General features: G+C 35.1%; 1 protein-coding gene across 7 annotated transcripts in view; it reads left to right on the plus strand.

The window, feature by feature from the left end:
- RIF1 (replication timing regulatory factor 1) overlaps positions 1–18,482 on the plus strand; it is a 56,445-nt gene extending 37,963 nt beyond the window's left edge. For 5 of the 7 annotated variants that reach the window (XM_082630266.1, XM_082630270.1, XM_082630267.1 and 2 more), the window contains exons 27-36: positions 1,345–1,496; positions 1,864–1,944; positions 2,026–2,080; positions 2,453–5,686; positions 8,041–8,187; positions 8,509–8,586; positions 8,676–8,791; positions 9,315–9,468; positions 11,254–11,362; positions 11,844–18,482. In XM_082630266.1, the coding sequence (XP_082486392.1) occupies positions 1,345–1,496; positions 1,864–1,944; positions 2,026–2,080; positions 2,453–5,686; positions 8,041–8,187; positions 8,509–8,586; positions 8,676–8,791; positions 9,315–9,468; positions 11,254–11,362; positions 11,844–12,058 (4,341 nt within the window). In that variant the 3' untranslated portion in view covers positions 12,059–18,482. The remainder of the gene's footprint in view (positions 1–1,344; positions 1,497–1,863; positions 1,945–2,025; positions 2,081–2,452; positions 5,687–8,040; positions 8,188–8,508; positions 8,587–8,675; positions 8,792–9,314; positions 9,469–11,253; positions 11,363–11,843) is intronic. The other 2 variants (XM_082630271.1, XM_082630272.1) reach the window with 2 other exon arrangements.
- Positions 18,483–18,870: the final 388 nt, after the last annotated feature.

Below are 18,870 nucleotides of genomic sequence, written 5' to 3' on the forward strand. Positions count from 1 at the left end.
TGGGAAGAAAAACCTGTTAAAGACTAAATAAAAGATGAGATTGTAGGGAAATAATAAAGTGTGGCCTGGGAAGACTATTAAAATGGCATGGCAATCTAGAAGCCTTGGGAGATGATTACTTCTTAGTAAAGTTAAGTCTGCATAACACTGAGCATTTGTTTAGTTACTCGAGGCAGCAGCCCCCTTGAGATGGAATGAAACTAAATAAGATTAACTATAACATAGGTAGCATGAAAGGAGAATGTTGTAGAACTTCTGTTAATGAATTAGAAGAGAACGCATCCGCAAGACATCTGTTGTAAGCTCATATATAAAACTAAATATCTAGTAGCTAGTGGCCAATTAACCAATTTTCAGGTAATAATTTTTTCTTCCAGGACCTCCAGTAAAGGGGTGTTCTGGAATCTTGAGACCATGGCCCTGGCAAAATGAAAGACATATGTTATTTTTAAAGAGTAACTTTGACACAGTCTTGTAGCACCTGAAAAGTAGAATGAAAACAACTGTGCTGAAAACTTGTAAAAATGACATTATGGTACCAATATTATTGGTATGCAGGACATGTTATTTTGGCAACTTTTACTTAATTTGAGTAGTTAGTGCTTCAACTTGAAACTGCAGATATACTTTCCTCCTGCCAAAACACTTGATTTCTGTGTGTTGGCCTGAAAAACATTTGCCCATGCTTTTTTGGTAAGCACACATTTGCCTACCTTTTGTTTTTTTTTTTGTTGTTGTTGTTTTTTAAAGGAAATGGAGATCCATTGTTTGTTTTTTTAAATAAATTTATTTTATTTATTTATTTTTGGCTGCATTGGGTCTTCACTGCTGCACGCTGGCTTTCTCTAGTTGCAGCGAGCGGGGGCTACTCTTTGTTGCGGTGCGTGGCCTTCTCATTGCGGTGGCTTCTCTTGTTGCAGAGCACAGGCTCTAGGCGCATGGGCTTCAGTAGTTGTGGCTCATGGGCTCCAGAGCACAGGCCTCAGTAGTTGTGGTGCACGGGCTTAGTTGCTCCGTGGCATGTGGAATCTTCCTGGACCAGGGCTCAAACCTGTGTCCCCTGCCTTGGCAGGCGGATTCTTAACCACTGTGCCACCAGGGAAGTCCTTGCCTACTTTTTAAAGAGGTATAATAATTTTTATTTTCTGAGTATTTAATAGAGGCAGAATGAAAGTTAAGGACATGGTACTAATTGTTATTAACCAGGAATATTGTATGAGTTTGAACTTCAGACTTCCTAGTCATTATCAAAAACCTTTATCAGAGTGCCTGAAGAGCGATTGATTGAAGTATTGGAAAATAATTTGGAAACTCAAAATGCGCATTAACGTTTTCAATTTGCAGTTGAAACTAGAGTCTTCAACTCCAAAAGCAAAGAGTGAAATGCCTTTGGAAGAAGAAAAGTCTACTGACTTTGTGTTTATACCTCCAGAAGGAAAAGAAACAAAGGAAAGAATACTAACTGAACACCAGAAAGAAGTACTCAAAACAAAGAGGTTTGTAATACTTTTATCTTGAATTGATTACTCCATATTTACATTTAGATGTGGCAAACCATAATTTTGAGTTTATAAGATAATTTGTATACTGTGCTATATTTTAAGTGTCAAAAAGACTGTGCATAACTACATTTCATAATGTATAAGGCTGCCTTGAAACGCGCTAAATGTTTCTAAACAATTCCTTTATTGAGGTATGGGAGGAAAAGGTAGGGGAGATGGTTTCATGGAAAATCTAGAAAATAAGCATTTAAACCTTGATTTTATATTGTTGTTAAAATGTAACTAGATGTAGAATTGTAAGTTTAATTTCTAGTTGTAGCAATACCAGATAATGAAGTTGCTTATGAAAAATCCTTTTCAGGTGTGATATTCCTGCCATGTATAATAATCTGGATGTTTCACAAGATACTTTATTTTCTCAGTATGGTCAGGAAGAGTCTATGTAAGTATGGAAGTTGTTGAAGTAACTGGTTTTCTAATTTTTAATTAACAGTGTTCTAATTTATGCACTTATTTATTTCAGGGAAATTCCTACTTTAACTGAAAAATCCAAGGAAGATTCCAAGATGATATTTAAGGTATATTTGGTATTTCACATTTGGGGGTTTTTAGAATCACCCTTCCATTATTATGGAGTCTCTTATATTAATGTTAAGATTTATTGTATAATCTCTTAACTTTCCTTAGCAGACTTTAGCAGAATTATAGTCATTATATGTGTGGGTCTGCATCTGTGTGTGAGTGCATGTGTGTTTAAATGTATTTGGCTTTATTGAATACTTACAATTGGAAACACAAATTAATGGGCATCTACCATCACCTTTGGAAAGTTTGCAAAATATTGAAAGTCAGATTGCCCTTTGAATTACTAAAGCTTTACACAAAAATTTCCCCAGAAAGTCAGACTTGTTTGCTGGTTAATCTATATGTATATGTACATTTCTGTGCAGGAGGAACAAAAGGAGAGTGACATTGTCATCCCTCAACATGTCACGGAAAACTGTGGTATGGATGAACACCTTGAAAAGGCTTCCCTTTCGAATAATGAGTGTGGTTCTATTGAGGAAACCAATCCAGAAATACTGAGCAGTAATGATGCCAGAAAAAAGGCTTTAATTGTATCAAAGAAGACGCCAACTGAATGTGCATCTAGTACAGAAAATACATTTGGTGTCAGCAGTAGCTCGGTTTCTAATGCCACTATTTCTGGAACTCCTCCCCCACAGCTTACAAGTCGAAGGCAATCCTTTATTACTTTAGAGAAGTTTGATGGCTCAGAAAATAGACCCTTTAGTCCATCCCCCTTGAATAATATGTCATCAACTGTTATAGTGAAAAATAACCAGGAAGGCATGGCTAAAACAGATAATCCACCAAAAGCAAAGAAAAGAGAAGTGGCTCTTTCAAAATCTGACTCTGAAAAAACAGTGCATGGGATTAAGAGATCAGGCCGAAGGTCGAGTAAGCCTGAACCAACAGGGAATAAAAAGTCTAAGCCCTTGATGAGATCTGATCAGGAGAAAAGTATTCGGGAATCTGTTGATGGCATGGTAGCCTTAGAAAATAACCCACCTGGTTTGCTTAATCAAACAGAATGTGTATTAGATAATCAGGTTCATCTCTCTGAGTCTTCAGTGGAGTATGAGGATACGATGCTTAAACCAGCAATAGAAAATACTATACTATTAGAAAACAATACTGTAGAGGAGAAAACCGTAGAAATTAATTTGGAATCCAAAGAAAACACACCCCCAGCCATAATAACAACAGACCAAACAGTAAATGAGGATAGTCATGTTCAGATAACTCCAAATCATAAAACCCTTAGACGATCTTTAAGGCGACGTTCAGAAACAGCAGAGCCAACCACTGATAGCCAAGATAAAGAAAATAATCAAAAAAGGGAAAGACGTAAGGAAGAAGAAAAGACTCTGCAGAGGAGTCCATTGCACGTAAAAGATGATGTTTTACCTAAGCAAAAATTGATTTCTGAACAAACTGTACAGGAAAATTTAATTGAGAAAGGAAATAATTTACATGAGAAGACTTTTGGGGAAACCAGCGCTAATGCTGAAATTGATGAAAATAGAAGAAAGCCAGATCTTGAGACTACTAAATCTGAGGGAGATGGTGCCCAGGACATTGCAGATAAATCCTCTGAGAAAACAGTAAGGGGACGAACACGGTATCAAACAAGAAGAGCATCCCAGGGTTTACTTTCCAGCATTGAAAACTCAGAATCTGATAGTTCTGAGGCAAAAGAAGAAGGTTCTAAAAAGAAAAGATCTGGAAAATGGAAAAACAAAAGCAGTGACAGTGTTGACATTGAAGATCAAGAAGAGAAAATGGTAAAACAGGAATGTATAAAGGTTGAAAGTCAGACACATGATTATAAAGGGAATTCTGAAGTAAACAAAGATACAAAATCTCAGATCTGTGAAAAAAGAGAAGAAAGTAATACTGTAACTCTTCAAGATTCTACAATATCTTCAGAATTATTACAAGTTTCTGGTGATGTATCAAATACTTATGAGGGAAAAAGTAAAACTAACAAATGTGCAGAACATTCCTTTTCAAATCCTTCTGTACCAGAATCAAGTCTAAGGACTAGAAATGCCAATAAAAGATTACATAAGCGAGACTCTCTAGAAAATAGTGTGGGTGAATCCTCAAAAACAGAAACATCAGACATTTCTTTGCTTTCTGAAAAAACTCTTCAAACACTTGAATGCCAACACAAGAGAAGTAAGAGGGTGAGGAGATCTAAAGGTTGTGATTGCTGTGGAGAAAAATCACAACCTCAGGAAAAGTCATTCACTGGGTTAAAGAATACAGAGAATTATGATGTAAAAGTCAGCGAAACAAAAAAGACAGATGCGGAGACACCTGTAACTATATCAGAAACTTCTAAAGCTGATCTGTGCTCAGAAGTAAAACTTTTAGATGAGCATGATAGTGTGAATTTTCATTTGGATCTCAAGGAGGAGAATGATACTATTAATGATTCATTAATTATATCTGAAACTGAGTTGAAAGAAAATACTATTCAAGACTTTCTTCCTTCTGAAATGGTAAATTTTAAAGAAGAAACTTGTGATGGGGATTCTGAGGTAGCAATATCTCTTGAAAGCCAAGAGCCATCTAATAAAAAATGTAAAACTATTGACCCATGTTTAGGTGACTCCAAAGATATTTCACTGGAATGTTTTACTTTGGAGACCAAAGAAGAAAAGCCAGAGGCTATCCCCAAAAAGGAATTGAGTATTATAGAGAACCTTGTTAATGTTGAAGCAAATGCAGAATTGAATCCAGGAGAAGTAGATGCAATGGAATTGAATGCAGAAAATGATAAATCTGAAGCTAGCTTCTCTGAACAAAAGAGTGTTAAAACTGATATTTCAGAGGAAGAGGTAACAGAGGAAAACAGTCAAAAAACGGATGCACCTGAAGAACTCAGTGCCGACAAAGCAATAACTATGGAATTTAATTCAGGTATTGGTCATTCTGATAATACCACACCTGTAAAAGTGAGTGCTCAGTTAGAGATTTCTGAACAAATAGCAGTTGGGGAACTAGACAGAGGAAATGATGAATCTGATCCAGGCTCATCTGGAGAAATGAATGCTGAAATGGAAAATTGTGAAGAAACAGTGATTGGTGAGGTGACTACTGAAACTGACCGTGTCAATGAAACAGAGGATGAGGACTTAACTACCAAAGCCTCTAAGCCTATAGAAGCTGAAACAAAGAGATTGAATGTAGAAATCGATAGCTCTGTTCCCAACACACTTGAGATGAGCACTGAAGAAAGAAAGGTTGACTCTAATAAAACTGAAACAAATATTGAACCTAATAAATTTGAGGAGACAAAATTAGGTGACAGTCAGATGGTAGCAGGAAATGATGGAATTTTACCGGAAGTTCACCATACTTCCGAGAAAGTGGAGGAGACACCACAACCTCTGACAGCTGAAACAGCTGTTTCTGAACTGGTATCAGAAGACAATAATACATCTCCTCAAAAATTAAGGGATCTTGATCCTTTACTCATGTCAGCAAATGACAGTCCTAGTGGCATGCAGACACGCTGTGTCTGGTCTCCTTTGGCTTCTCCATCCACCAGCATTTTAAAGAGAGGACTAAAAAGACCCCAAGAAGATGAAGTCTCATCACCTGTTCACAAGGTAAGGGGATTGAGGCTGAATATTAATGAGTCCGTGTTTAATTGGAATATTTTGACCATATGGTGATACCTGGTGAATGATAGGATATTAGGTTTATATGACCATTCATTTTGAGTATTTACCATGGTGGCTAGGGAAAAGGGCAGGTAGAAGGAAAGGTTGAGAAAGGAGACTGAAGCCCTTTAAATTTATTTATTTATTTATTTAATTTATTGCTTGCTTGCTGCGTTGGGTCTTTGTTGCTTCCCATGGGCTATGTCTTGTGGCGAGCGGGGGCTACTCTTCGTTGCAGTGCGCGGGCTTCTCACTCTGGTGACTTCTCTCGTGCGGAGCACGGGCTCTAGGCCTGTGGGCTTCAGTAGTTGTGGCACACGGGCTTCAGTAGTTGTGGCACGCGGGCTCAGTAGTTGTGGCTTGCAGGCTCTAGAGCGCGGGCTCAGTAGTTGTGACGCACGGGCTTAGTTGCTCCGCGGCATGTGGGATCTTCCTGGACCAGGGCTCGAACCCCTGTCTGCTGCATTGGCAGGCGGATTCTTAACCACTGCACCACCAGGGAAGTTCCTGAAAGCCCTTTAGATATTCCTTTATTTCAGGACACTAAGCTACAGATCTTCATACAACCATCACCATTGTTCATTTTTTGCAAACTTGATAATCTCTCATGGTGATTTTTTTTCTGCTCTTCGTACCATAATATATGAGGAAACACTTAGAAACTGATAAAGTAGCTTCAGGTAGCACTTACTATGTACTAGGACATTATGCTGTTTCACATTTAAGTATTTATATAAACTTATTTTCAGACATTGTCTAATTAAAAAGAAAAAAAAGGGGCTTCCCTGGTGGCGCAGTGGTTGAGAGTCTGCCTGCCGCTACACGGGACACGGGTCTGTGCCGCAGTCCGGCAAGATCCCACATGCTGCGGATCGGCTGGGCCCGTGAGCCATGGCCGCTGAGCCTGCGCGTCCGGAGCCTGTGCTCCGCAACGGGAGAGGCCACAACAGTGAGAGGCCCGCGTACCGCAAAAAAAAAAAAATAAAAAATAAAAAAATCTCTTTAGGCTGTGCATTCATTAATTTCTGGATATGATTTCATTTGTAATTACTTTATGTCCCCATCTTCTTCACTAAAGTTTATCTACTTTGGTTTGTAAACATATGGATTACCTATGTATCTGCTTTAACCCCTGGCCCTGTGACTTGCACATAATTTGTTGCACAAATACAATATAAAAAGGAAAAGTTGCATGTGCTTACATAACTCAACTTGTCCTCTCTAGTAAAGTAGATGTTTTGAAAAAGTACAATGTAGGCATTCCTTAACTTAATTTTGAAACTGAACCTACCGTTTACTGTAGAATACATGTGTTTATGTATACAAATGTGTATGTATAAATATAATTATACTGGCACTTAATTTTTGCCTTTAGCCAGCACATTTTGAAGACTTCCCCTAGATATACTGAAAATTCTAATATTGAGAATTCAGAGATTAGTTCTTGGGAAGACTTAACACCACTTGAGGTTTTTTCAGTTTGGTCTTGGTTTGCTTTTGTTTGGGGGCTCTTACTATTATTATTATTTTTTAATCTTAAGCTTAAATAGGCCATAAGGTAAAATGTATTTGATTTCTTCAGTATACTTTAGATGGTTAATATCAGTTAACTAGTCATGTTTTTGTTTGATAGTAGCTCATTTAATTTTTATTTAGGCAACAGTACAACATACAGTAGTTTTCTGTAGCAGATATGTACAAAATCTGCCCAGTCTTTTGGGAGTCAAGACCAGGAGGCGTTTATATACATATTTAATGGTTTAAGTGCTCTGTTACTGATATCAGATAGCTGAATGAGTGAATAAAGAGTTTAGAAGAGGCCAAAATGACTTCAAGCTGGGCTAAGAAAGACAAAAAAAGCCACCCAATTGCTGTGATTCTTGAACCCTCAGAGTTAAGAACTGAGCTCAGTAAGATATACCAGAGGCTAGTTAGTACTGCCTCTGCCTCTTTACCTTGTTCTTTACAGTCCATAGTAAGCCTGTAAGGTTAATAGAATTTGATTATACAACTTTAACTGTCACATGCAATTTCATTAAGTTTCTGCTGCTATCCTTCTTTCACTCTGCTTGTTGCTGTATTATGCAGTTTAGACCATAGATAATTGGAATGACCCTTGGTCTTGAGTAATATCTATGAAAGCAGTCACCAGGAAGAACTACAACTATGTGCAGTTGGCTTCTAGTGAAATAAATTAAGCTTCACATTCTATTTTTGGCTAACCTTATAATGAGAATTTACAGTGTTTTTTTTTTTAAACTTTTAATTTTGTTAAATAAAAACATGGCCTATGTTTTCAGGTTCGCCGTGTCTCCTTTGCAGATCCTATATACCAGGCAGGATTGGCAGATGACATTGATAGGCGATGCTCTATTGTTAGGTGCCATTCTTCAAATAGTTCTCCCGTAGTAAAAAGTGTTAAAACTTCACCTACTGCGCAATCTAAGGTAAGCTGTAGGCTTTAAAAAATACACATGCAGACAGAATTGTGTTGGGTAATTTGTCTTAAAATTAACTACTTAAGAAACAAACTTACTTGGTTTGGTTTATTGTTCTTTTGTCTGCTTACTTGGTAAGCAGACATGAAGAGAAGAGGTGGTAAGAGGCAATGATGATCCAGCAAGTCATTGATCCAGTAATATTGTTACCTTTTACATTTTCTGAAAATTTTAAGACATTACTGCAGGCTTAAGTTGTGAAAATAAAGTTGTAAAAATTTACAGTTATCTAGGGTTCTGAGTTTTTTTTTTCTCCTTTCTTCTATCTAGCATAATACTACTTCAACCAAAGGATTTCTGTCCCCAGGATCACGTAGCCCTAAATTTAAGAGCTCAAAGAAGTGTTTAGTAAGAAGTGCTTTAGTTTTCATGCAACTTTATATTTTTATGTTCAGTCAGGTGACCTCTATTTAACAGCTTTTGAAATTTATTCTAAGATTGCAGAAATGGCTAAGGAATCTGTGCCATGCCCAACAGAAAGTGTTTACCCTGCTTTGGTGAACTGTGTAGCACCAGTTGACATCATTTTACCTCAGATTACGTCCAACATGTGGTAAGTGGTTATTTAGGCTTCTGGCTTATACCTAGAGATGCCACTTACTTAAGAGGGATATTTAAATGATCAGGGTTCTCATGTTTAGAATTGATTTATATGTACTTTCACACACTTTGTTTTAGAAATAAATGAAAATACAGCTGGGAAGATGGGTGAGATATGGCAATAATAGAAGCATTGATCATAATACAGTAATGGCTAAGATAATTGTGTGCTTAATATTTGCCAGGTTTTGCATACATTATCTTATTTAATCCTAATATAAATACTATAAGGAGTATAATTAGTTCCACTTTATAAGATATTTGTAAAGGTTAATCTTGCTTAAGCCAGGTATACACATCAGATTCAAATTTTGTTTTAAAGTAAATGCAATATGCCTGTCCTCAGAGTGGGCTAGGTGGGTCTATATAAATTCAGTTATAATTGAGCTTAAATCAGGAAATTCAATTGGATAGGTCCTTACAAACAATAAATATAAAACTATATGACATTTTTCCTGTTTCTGTCATCTCTTTAGGGCAAGAGGACTGGGACAACTCATTAGAGCCAAGAATATAAAAACAATTGGTGATTTGAGTACTCTTACAGCATCTGAAATAAAAACTCTTCCTATCCGTTCTCCAAAAGTGTCTAATGTAAAAAAGGCTCTCAGAGTATATCATGAGCAGCAGGTAAAAACTTAGATGTTAGTCATAACATCGCGTATAAATAAATGATCAAGCAATACAGTTACAGAAGTTTGCATTTAAACTATTCTTGCTTAAAAAGCTCATTTTATATGATACCTTATCTTCCCTTCCCCTGCAGTTAAGAGTAACTTAAAAGATTCATTTATAATTCCATAGATTTGCTCATTTTGTACTGTTACTGTGTATAATACCTCTTTATTCTTTGAATTCAATTTTCCTACCCTCTTATCTCTTATTTCCACCAAATAGGTGATTAGTTTCATGGCTGCCATTTCTAAAACCTAGATGTTCAAATCTAAACATTTACAAAAATCTTGCAGATTTGTAGTTAACAGTATTTTGATTTGATATCCAGCACAATTGTGGTCAATTTTTTTTACTTGTTCTTCCTATCAGCTTTTAACACAAACATTTTAAGTCATGGACATTTCTCAAGATTCTTATGAAAGCCAAGATTCTTTTGCCGTATAAAAATGTATCAATATATGGAAAATTTTGTATATCATTTCAGAAGAATTCACAGACTCTCCTGAAACCCATTATGTATTCATTGATACTATGGAAAACTGTGAATATATGAAAAATAGGGTTTGTTAAGGGTGAAAGCCGGTGTTCTATTAGAATTTCTGGGACTGGAGTTTGCAGACTACTGAAGACTTCTGCTGTATTCGTGAAAGTCCTTGATTTAGTATTAATTTTACTTGATCTTTAAAAACATTTAACCAGTGGAACAAAAAAAATGATTGGTAATTTTCAGTTTGATAGCTGAAGCATTTCAACTGCTTGAGATCCAGCCACATACCATAAAATTCACCCACCCAAAACACACAATTAAGTGGTTTTTTAGTATATTCACAAAGGTACACAACCCTCACCAAGACCTAAATTTAGAACATTTGTTATTACCCCGAAAAAAAAAACCCCTGTACTCATTAGCAGTCACTCTGCATTTTCACCCCCAAGGCAACCACTAATCTTTGTAGATTGCCTATTGTGGACAGTCTATAAAAGTGGAGTCATATAACCTGTAGTCTTTTGTGAATGACTTCTTTAACTGAGCATAATGTTTTCAAGGTTCACAGGTATTAGTACTTCATTCCTTTTTATGGTTAAATAATATCCCATTCTATGGCTATACAGCGTTTTGGTTATCCATTCATCACGTGAACATTTGGGTTGTTTACACACTTTCTTATTATGAATATGCTATTAGGTACATTCATATACAAGTTTTTGTGTGGACATAACGTTCTTTATTTCTCTTGGGTATATATGTAGGAATCTAATTGATCGGTCATATGGTAACTCTAACGTTCTGAAATTAGTATTTTCTCAATCAACAATCAGTAAGCCCTGGGAATACCTTTGAAAATTGTGTTCTTTTTAAAAAAAGAAGTCCATATATTATTTAAGCTTGGAAATCTCTGCCTTAGATTTGCTTTTCCCCTGTTCCTCAACCTGGGGAATACAGTGTAGTTTTTCATGGCTACCATTTGCAATACTTCTTGACAAGTCCATTAGGAAATATTATAAACCCCATAACCACCTCTTTGAAAAAATAGTGCTATGTAATGCTATTTTTGTGTTGTTAGTAGAACATGGGTTCTTAGCAGTATTAGCTAAGCTTATCATGTAATGGGCTGTGAAACATAGTATGTCAGATTGTTTTCCAGCATTAGTGGTCCTGTTACTATTAGTCCTGTTAAAAATTACTTTCAATTTGTCGCTTTTGTTTTTGTTTTTACTGGTCTGAATGTATAAATCAAGGTGAAGTCTCGTGGACTAGAAGAGATTCCAGTTTTTGATATTTCCGAAAAAACAGTAAATGGAATGGAAAATAAATCTATTTCTCCTGATGAAGAAAGACTTGCCTCAGGTATATTTTAGCAAAGTGGGACAATTTTATAAGATCAGCTGACTTTATTGAAGAAATATTTTGTTATTGTGCTTTTAGTTTTAATTTGACCACGCCCTGTGAATTAGACAAGTATTTTTTTGTGTAATAGTTGCCAAGTATGTGAAAAAATAACTGATACGACTTCAAGTATGTCTAGTTGCTTTTTCTCTCATTGTCAACTTCTACTCTATCAGGGTCTCAAATGAGGATATAAACTATAAACATTGCATTCCAGTTATGTTGTTCATAAAAATGAAGTAGTCATGATTTCTTTAATGGCACAGAATAAGCTATGGTAATTTTTCTGTTGCCTGTTCTCTTCATCTTGAGCAGGTATACCTCAGCCTGCACTCTTAATTTGAAACCTGGGCACTTAAATTTTTATTACCTTAAAAGGAGAGAGATATAATTTAAGATTTATCTGGAATAGATTTAATTGTGCTTTTTTCCTTTCTTTTAGATTTAATTGATCCTGTTGCTTTAGAGACTCCGTTATCTAAAAATCTTGTGGCCCAGATTAGTGCACTTGCTCTTCAACTAGATTCAGAAGATCTCCATAATTATTCAGGAAGCCAGCTATTTGAAATGCATGAGAAACTTGGTAGCATGGCAAACTCCATAATTAAAAATCTGCAGTCACGTTGGAGGTCACCAGCCCATGAAAATTCTATTTAGTGTTTTAAGAGAAAATTGAAGTTTAAAAAAATCACTGGATTTGTTGATTCATAAAGTAAGTTCTAAAATATAGCACAATTTCAGACTGAATGTTTGCAAAGTTGGTAACATTTCAAACGCTGAAGGGCAATGTCTTACTAAGTTCAGTTTTGTAAGTGAGATCATTTTTTCCTGTATAACATGTTTTCTTGGCTGCTATGCGTAGTTTCTCCAAAAATTTAAATATTGAAATGTGAAAGCAAAAACTAAATAGCGTACATTTTATTTCACTTACTCATGCGTATTTTAATGGAACATTTTATGTAATATACCTGTTCTAAGTAAGTAAAAATGAAAATTTTTATTTGAACTTTTTGCTGAACTGATAAGGTATTTATACTTGATTTCCTTTTTTAAAATTTACATTTGTTGTGCCTGAGGTTTAAGAAATTTGTTCTTGGTAAAACACCCCAAATGAGATGCAAGAGAATCTTTTGGAACGCTTTCCACAGACATCAACGTTATTTGGACAAGAAAATATTTATATTTCAAGAAAAAGATCAAAAGTTTCAACTTCTGGGGTTAAATATTAAAGCAGAATTTACTAAAATTCCATTCATTTGCGTTAGCAAATATTTGTTCAGCAGCATTTGCCTGTGAAAATATACTCTTATGAGACATATAATATTCATCTAAAAATGCACGACTATTTGTACATTATGTATAGATTAAGTTTTTAATTTATAAATTTCAGTCTTCGTTAATTGCATGAAGTTTTTTCCTGCAGCTTCTTGTGAATACCTTTGTTTAATAGAAACATAATTTTGTATATATTGAATACTGAGATATCAGTATGGATGGTAGAAGTGCTTCATGGGCTTGCTGCAGATGTTTGTAGGATTCAGTCTCTACAAATAAAACAACAAATAGTTTTGTACTTAGTTAATAGTGTTAGTTAAAACATATGTTTATTTTCTAAAGTAACCAGAAAGAGTAAAGTAATAGAAATGAGAAAGTGTTACATGACAACTTTGCCATTCATTCCCATAACCTTCCCCTGCAACCCCCATCCCTTTTGGTTTAGAAGAAGGTATCAGCCACTAGAAAGTGTGCCTCATTACATTTCTCTTTAATGGGGATTTAGCTTGAGTATTTTCATTATAACTTGGACCATAAGAAATCTAGAGTTTATCTGCTCTTTTTACCTATACTTAAAGCAAACTTGGGAGAAATTTGAAACTGTTCTTTCAAAATATTTATGTTTTTCCGAGTAAAAAAGTAGGGTGTATGTAATTAAACCATTTGTAGATTTTACCAACTAGTATTAGTGCCTGACTTTCCCATATTTGTTTCATCTTTTTAACAGTGAGAGTATTTCATTTGTTTTTGAAATAGAATGAGTGAGTGATCTTCTCAGTTTCAGACTTATTTAGAACTAACCCTTACTTGAAAAGGCACACATTCTTCAGCAACTTTCTAGAAAGTTTAATCCTTGTGTCTTGGTTAGCTTTACATTCAGAAGGGGGCTGCCACCCAGTCACTGTAAAAGTTGGTTTTTATTTAATAATAAATCCAGTATCAGTACATCACAAATATTTTAGGGTCTAAGTGATATTTATATGCTGAGGATGATTTTAAAAGAAATTCTGGGACCACTGAACTGAGGATTGTAGCTTGAAGAAATAACTAATGAAAAATTAGGAATTTTTTTAAACATTTATAATTGTGGTTTAAATTGTCTATCATTTATTTCCCAAATTGTATTTGACAGTAAAGAGGCATATATGTTTTTGCGAACATGTGTAAGAAGGGATGTGTATGTGTGTTGAGAGGAGTCAGAATTAGCTCATTTCATGACTTCGTATCTTAATATTTGTGTGAACTAAACTTACTTGCTGGTGGGGAAGTTCTTGGGAAGGTGAACAGTATAGCAGAAAATGTGACCAAAATGATTACCATTTACTTAAATCACTGAGTTTGATGCAAGCACAGATTTTAGTTTTAAAACATTGTGGTTTAATAAGGATATATTTTAAAATATTTGAGGGCAAAAACCAGTTTGCTAAGTCTTCATTGTTGATATAGTTATAAGTGTGTATGTGAGGCACCTTATTTTCAATTTTCTTGCCTTAAAATTTTCTGAGTGATTTTTTCTCTGAGAAATTTTTTCCTGAGTGATTCCAGAAGAGCTGAAAGCATTAATATTCCTTGATCAGCTCCAGTGTGTGTTGTTTCACTATTAAAGTGAAATCAGTTTTTTTCAAATAATTCCTAATGGTTAATAAAACATGGCAAACATTACTAAGAACACTCAAATGTGATTTCTTATTTTATGCATTTATAAAGAATCTAGTTGAATGCAGAGCCATAGTACAATTTTCCATGTTCCAAAATGGATTTCATAGTGGATTTAAATTTTCATTATTTCAGTGAGTCCATTATTAAAGATGCTCTGCTATTTGAACAAGTTCGAAAGCCAGTGTTGAATAGTGGAGAGCTTTTGCTCAAGTAATTATGCAGTAGGATAATACAGTCAAAAATAAGATTGAAATGTGAACTTTATAAGTATGGTAACCCTGACATTGCCCATGATTCATTCTTTCTGTGCAGCTTGGTGTAGTAGTCAGGGATTCTGTTACATATTTAAGAATCATAAAAATGTCAAGAAAGTTGGGTTATATCTTGCCTTAAATAAAGGTGGCAGGACAAGAAATGAAAGTTTGGAAAAATGGGAGGAGTATGTGGAAAACATACAAGTAGAGTTTTGTTTTTAAAGGAATGAGTAAAAATAAGTGCTGTTTCAAAGGCAGGCTTAGTTGAAATTTACCAAAAATACGAGTTACAGTGTCACATTTTTCTCTTAATGCCATTCCTTCCAACTTTGACTTTATAATCCACTAAGAAAAGCCTAGATTCCATCTCATATTCTTCATAATTGATTTGCAGGGAGATAATTTATGAGCTAGGCTTGGAGACCATAAAATAGCAGTTGTTAATAATTATTAGGCTAAGACTTGAGTCAGGGGAGTTGTCTGCTTGCTCATTAGTTCAGCACGTGTCCATTTTATCCCTAAGCCATTAGAAAGGTCTTGTATGTTGTATACAAACATTAGAGTGAAGTTCTGACTCTTAACATAGTGCTTCTCAAACTTGCATGTATTTGTAAAAATGCAGATTCTGATTCCGTAGGTCTGTGATGGGGGCCTAATAGTTCATGTCTAACAATTCCCATGTGATCCATACAAATGCTGATGTGGACTGCATTTGTGGTCGTCAGCATAAGAGGCTTCAAGATCTAAATTAAATTAGGTTTTGGTATCCCAAGCAGATTTAAGTCCTTAGAATTATTGCCACAAAAGATAAAAGCTAGTCTTTTTTAAAGAAACTTTTTCAAATGTTTGAATTGAGGATTCAGGTTGGTCTTGAAGACTTCAAATTACAGTTCAAAAATTTAAATAAAATTGTAAAAGGTAGAATTTTGCCTCATTTGGAGCCTTTTAAATATGGAAGATAAATATTTTATGTTATAATGAACCTTATTTAGTAGTTTGGACAATATGAGCCTTACGAGTATATGTGAATTATGTTCTGATTTTTTTGTTAATATAAAGGTAAATTTTCACAATATTAGAGGTGCATTTAGAAGGCAAGATTTCATTTAGAGACTAAGTTATGGGACTTCATTATTTCATTAATAAACCTTGAAAACAGACTACCCCTAACTAAGTTTAATTTGGCAGTAAAGTTAGTGCTGTAATAAGTCAATTCTGACAAATGTGCCTTATAATCATTTCACTGAAGACCTCTGGTGACTGCTGCGACATTACATGGTTAAAACTTCCTGTTTTGTTGTAAACTGGAGTTGAAAGAGTTGAATAATCTGATTTTCCAAAATGAGTTTTTCTTGGCATTCTGTTAAGATGTTATATTTCCTTCATATTTAAATACTTTTATTGTAAGAGCTGCCCTCATCCAAAGCACTTAAGGAAACGTCGCCAGAAGTTAAGTAATGGGTTTTAAAAATAGATTATCAAAGTTTACTGATAGCTCAATCTGTGAAACAGATCTGGTCTTTGTGGTTTCTCATGGCCCAATTAATGATGTCTATTATATGCCAGGTTTTGTATATTGTTTCTTGAAAGTATCCATTAAAATCTGAGTCATTTGGATTTGAAGATCTATAGATACTTAATAGAGTAGTAGTCTGATACAATTATGAGTGTCTACTTAGTTCTTGGAATAGAATATTAAATTTTACAATGTGGTCTTTACCGTTTTTTTCTTCATATGCCAATCCTTTCACCAAAGAACAGTTAAAATCAAGTGCTGAACTGTAAATGCTTACTCCCCTGAAATATACCATTAGAATAAAAGATAACCTCTCTCTTTGCATGTGAGTATAAAATTAAAGATAGTATTTTAAATTGATGTCACATGGAAGAAGAAAGCCTACATAGCTTTTGGTCTTCTACTTGTAGTAGAGGGAACAATATCTTTACACTACAGTGTACCATTTTATAACTGGATGAAGCTAAGCTTATCAGATGGCAAACTTATATGCTGATAGAGATTGATGCGCTGATAAATGATGAAGAGAAAGGGAAAGACAAATTGAGCTGAAATAGTAATAAAGCAATTAGGTCATTAAGTACAGAGACAAACCGTTCTGTGTATTTTGAAAATAACTGGCAGCCAGTGGTCCCTGAGTTATCGTATACATAATACAGTACCATAATGTTCATAAAGCCCTTGAATAATTATTTAGAAATACATTATCATTTAATACTCTGACCCCCCATCAGTAAATAATTTCCAACAAAAGACAGTGTTACTTCTTAGATGGATAAGCTGCATATAACTAGAAAGTTCACTTTCAAAATAAAATGTCATGGAACCGAAAATGGAATGTATAATAGCTATTTTGATACTTAGTTGAATAGTTAATAGGAGTCTGAGGAATTTTTTATTTTTATGGAATGGAAATTTCTAATAGAAAAATGGAATTAAGAATCGATTTTGAGTATAGGAAACGAAAGACGGCAGTTTTGCCTAGTAAGTTTAAAGAGCAGAGGTTGACAGACTACAACCTGCCTCCTCTTTTTTACTGGACTTTTTTTTTTTTTTTTTTTTTTTTGCAGTACACGGGCCCCTCACTGCTGTGGCCTCTCGCGTCACGGAGCACAGGCTCCGGACGCGCAGGCCCAGCGGCCACGGCTCACGGGCCCAGCCGCTCCGCGGCACATGGGATCCCCCCGGACCGGGGCACAAACCCACGCCCCCTGCATTGGCAGGCGAACTCCCAACCACTGTGCCACCAGGGAAGCCTGCCACCTCTTTTTTACATCTAACGAGCTAAGAGTGGTTTTTACGTTTTCTAAATGGTTGAAAAAAGCAAAAGAATAGTATTTTGTGGCACATGAAAATACATAAAATTAAAATTGTATTGTTTGTAAATAAGGTTTGACTGGGATACGGTCATGCTTATTTACATATTTGGCTGCTTTCCAGCTACAGCGGTAGAATTGAGTAGTCTGAAGGACTGTGGTGGCTTGTAATATCAAACATACTACTATCTGACACTTGACATAAAGTGTGCCAGTCCTTGACATAAGGGATAGATTTCATACATGGCAGTTTGGCTACTTCTGGCTGGCAGGATAAGAATATTGATTTAATTTCTATTGCCATTATTTAGATTTTATTTTATAAAATGGGTTCCCCTGGTTCCATTTATATCTTACCATTGCTCAAATACACATATACTAGGAGATACTAGTATTTTTTACGTACGCCTTTTTCTCCCAAACTCTTAAAACATTGTTTTGTGTTTGCCATGGATATTAAGGGACCTGATGTGTGAAGGAAAGGCATGTGGCACTAATTGGTTAAATCACACCTGTAAAACAATTGGGGCTTTGGGGAGTTTGCTTTCTGTGTTGTTGAGTAATGGATCGCTTTCAATATAAACACTACCTCCTGTGGATAGACTTGACTAATGTGCACTTAGAAAAGGACTGAGAGAAGCCAAATCAGTCATTTATTAGCCCTGTAATATTTTTGTTTTCATCACTTGATAAACTCTAAGAGAGCTTAGTTTTACATTCAGAAAGTATTTATATTTGATAAGTCAAATGATTTAAGTTGAAACTTCACAGAAGTACCTGTTCATTCCTCAATTGACTGTACTAGTAGATGGGAAATAAGGGTGCAGTCAGTTTTGTTTGTGTAATGCTTTATACAACGTTTGAAGCAGGTAGACCTATACTAAAATTGTATTTTCAGGTTCATTATGACTGAGTGGAGGGAGGGAGAATCTGTGTCTGATCCACAGTAAAACTTTCATAATCTGTTGAGAGTTGACTGTTATCACTTGCCAATTGAAACTGGACATTGAAACATTTTTAAAGAAATGCACTTTAATCTGAAATAAAACTAAAAAAATAAATTCTGGTACTTGTTGTTCTTTGGTTTTTGTTTTTTTAATTTTTGTGTTTCAGTGAGGCCTCCTGAAATGAATGAGAATAACATAATCCAGATACCAGCCTAAAAGTGAGCATTGTATTCCTCCATGAGCACATGAACCATTCATATTCTTCCCCTCTTTATGGCCTATTTTTAACCATAGAGGATCTCTATTTTATTCATGGTCTTATGGGTTCCACACACTTCTAAATCCATACGTTTTTTTAAAAAAATTGAAGTATAGTTGATGTACAATATTGTGCTAGTTTCAGGTATACAGCAAAGTGGTTCAGTTATATATATGTTTTTCAGGTTATTTCCATTATAGGTTATTACAAGATATTGAATATTATTCCGTGTTACACAGTAAA

This window comes from Mesoplodon mirus, assembly GCF_964341445.2.
Source record: "Mesoplodon mirus genome assembly, chromosome: 8".
NCBI classification, from domain to species: Eukaryota; Metazoa; Chordata; class Mammalia; order Artiodactyla; family Ziphiidae; genus Mesoplodon; species Mesoplodon mirus.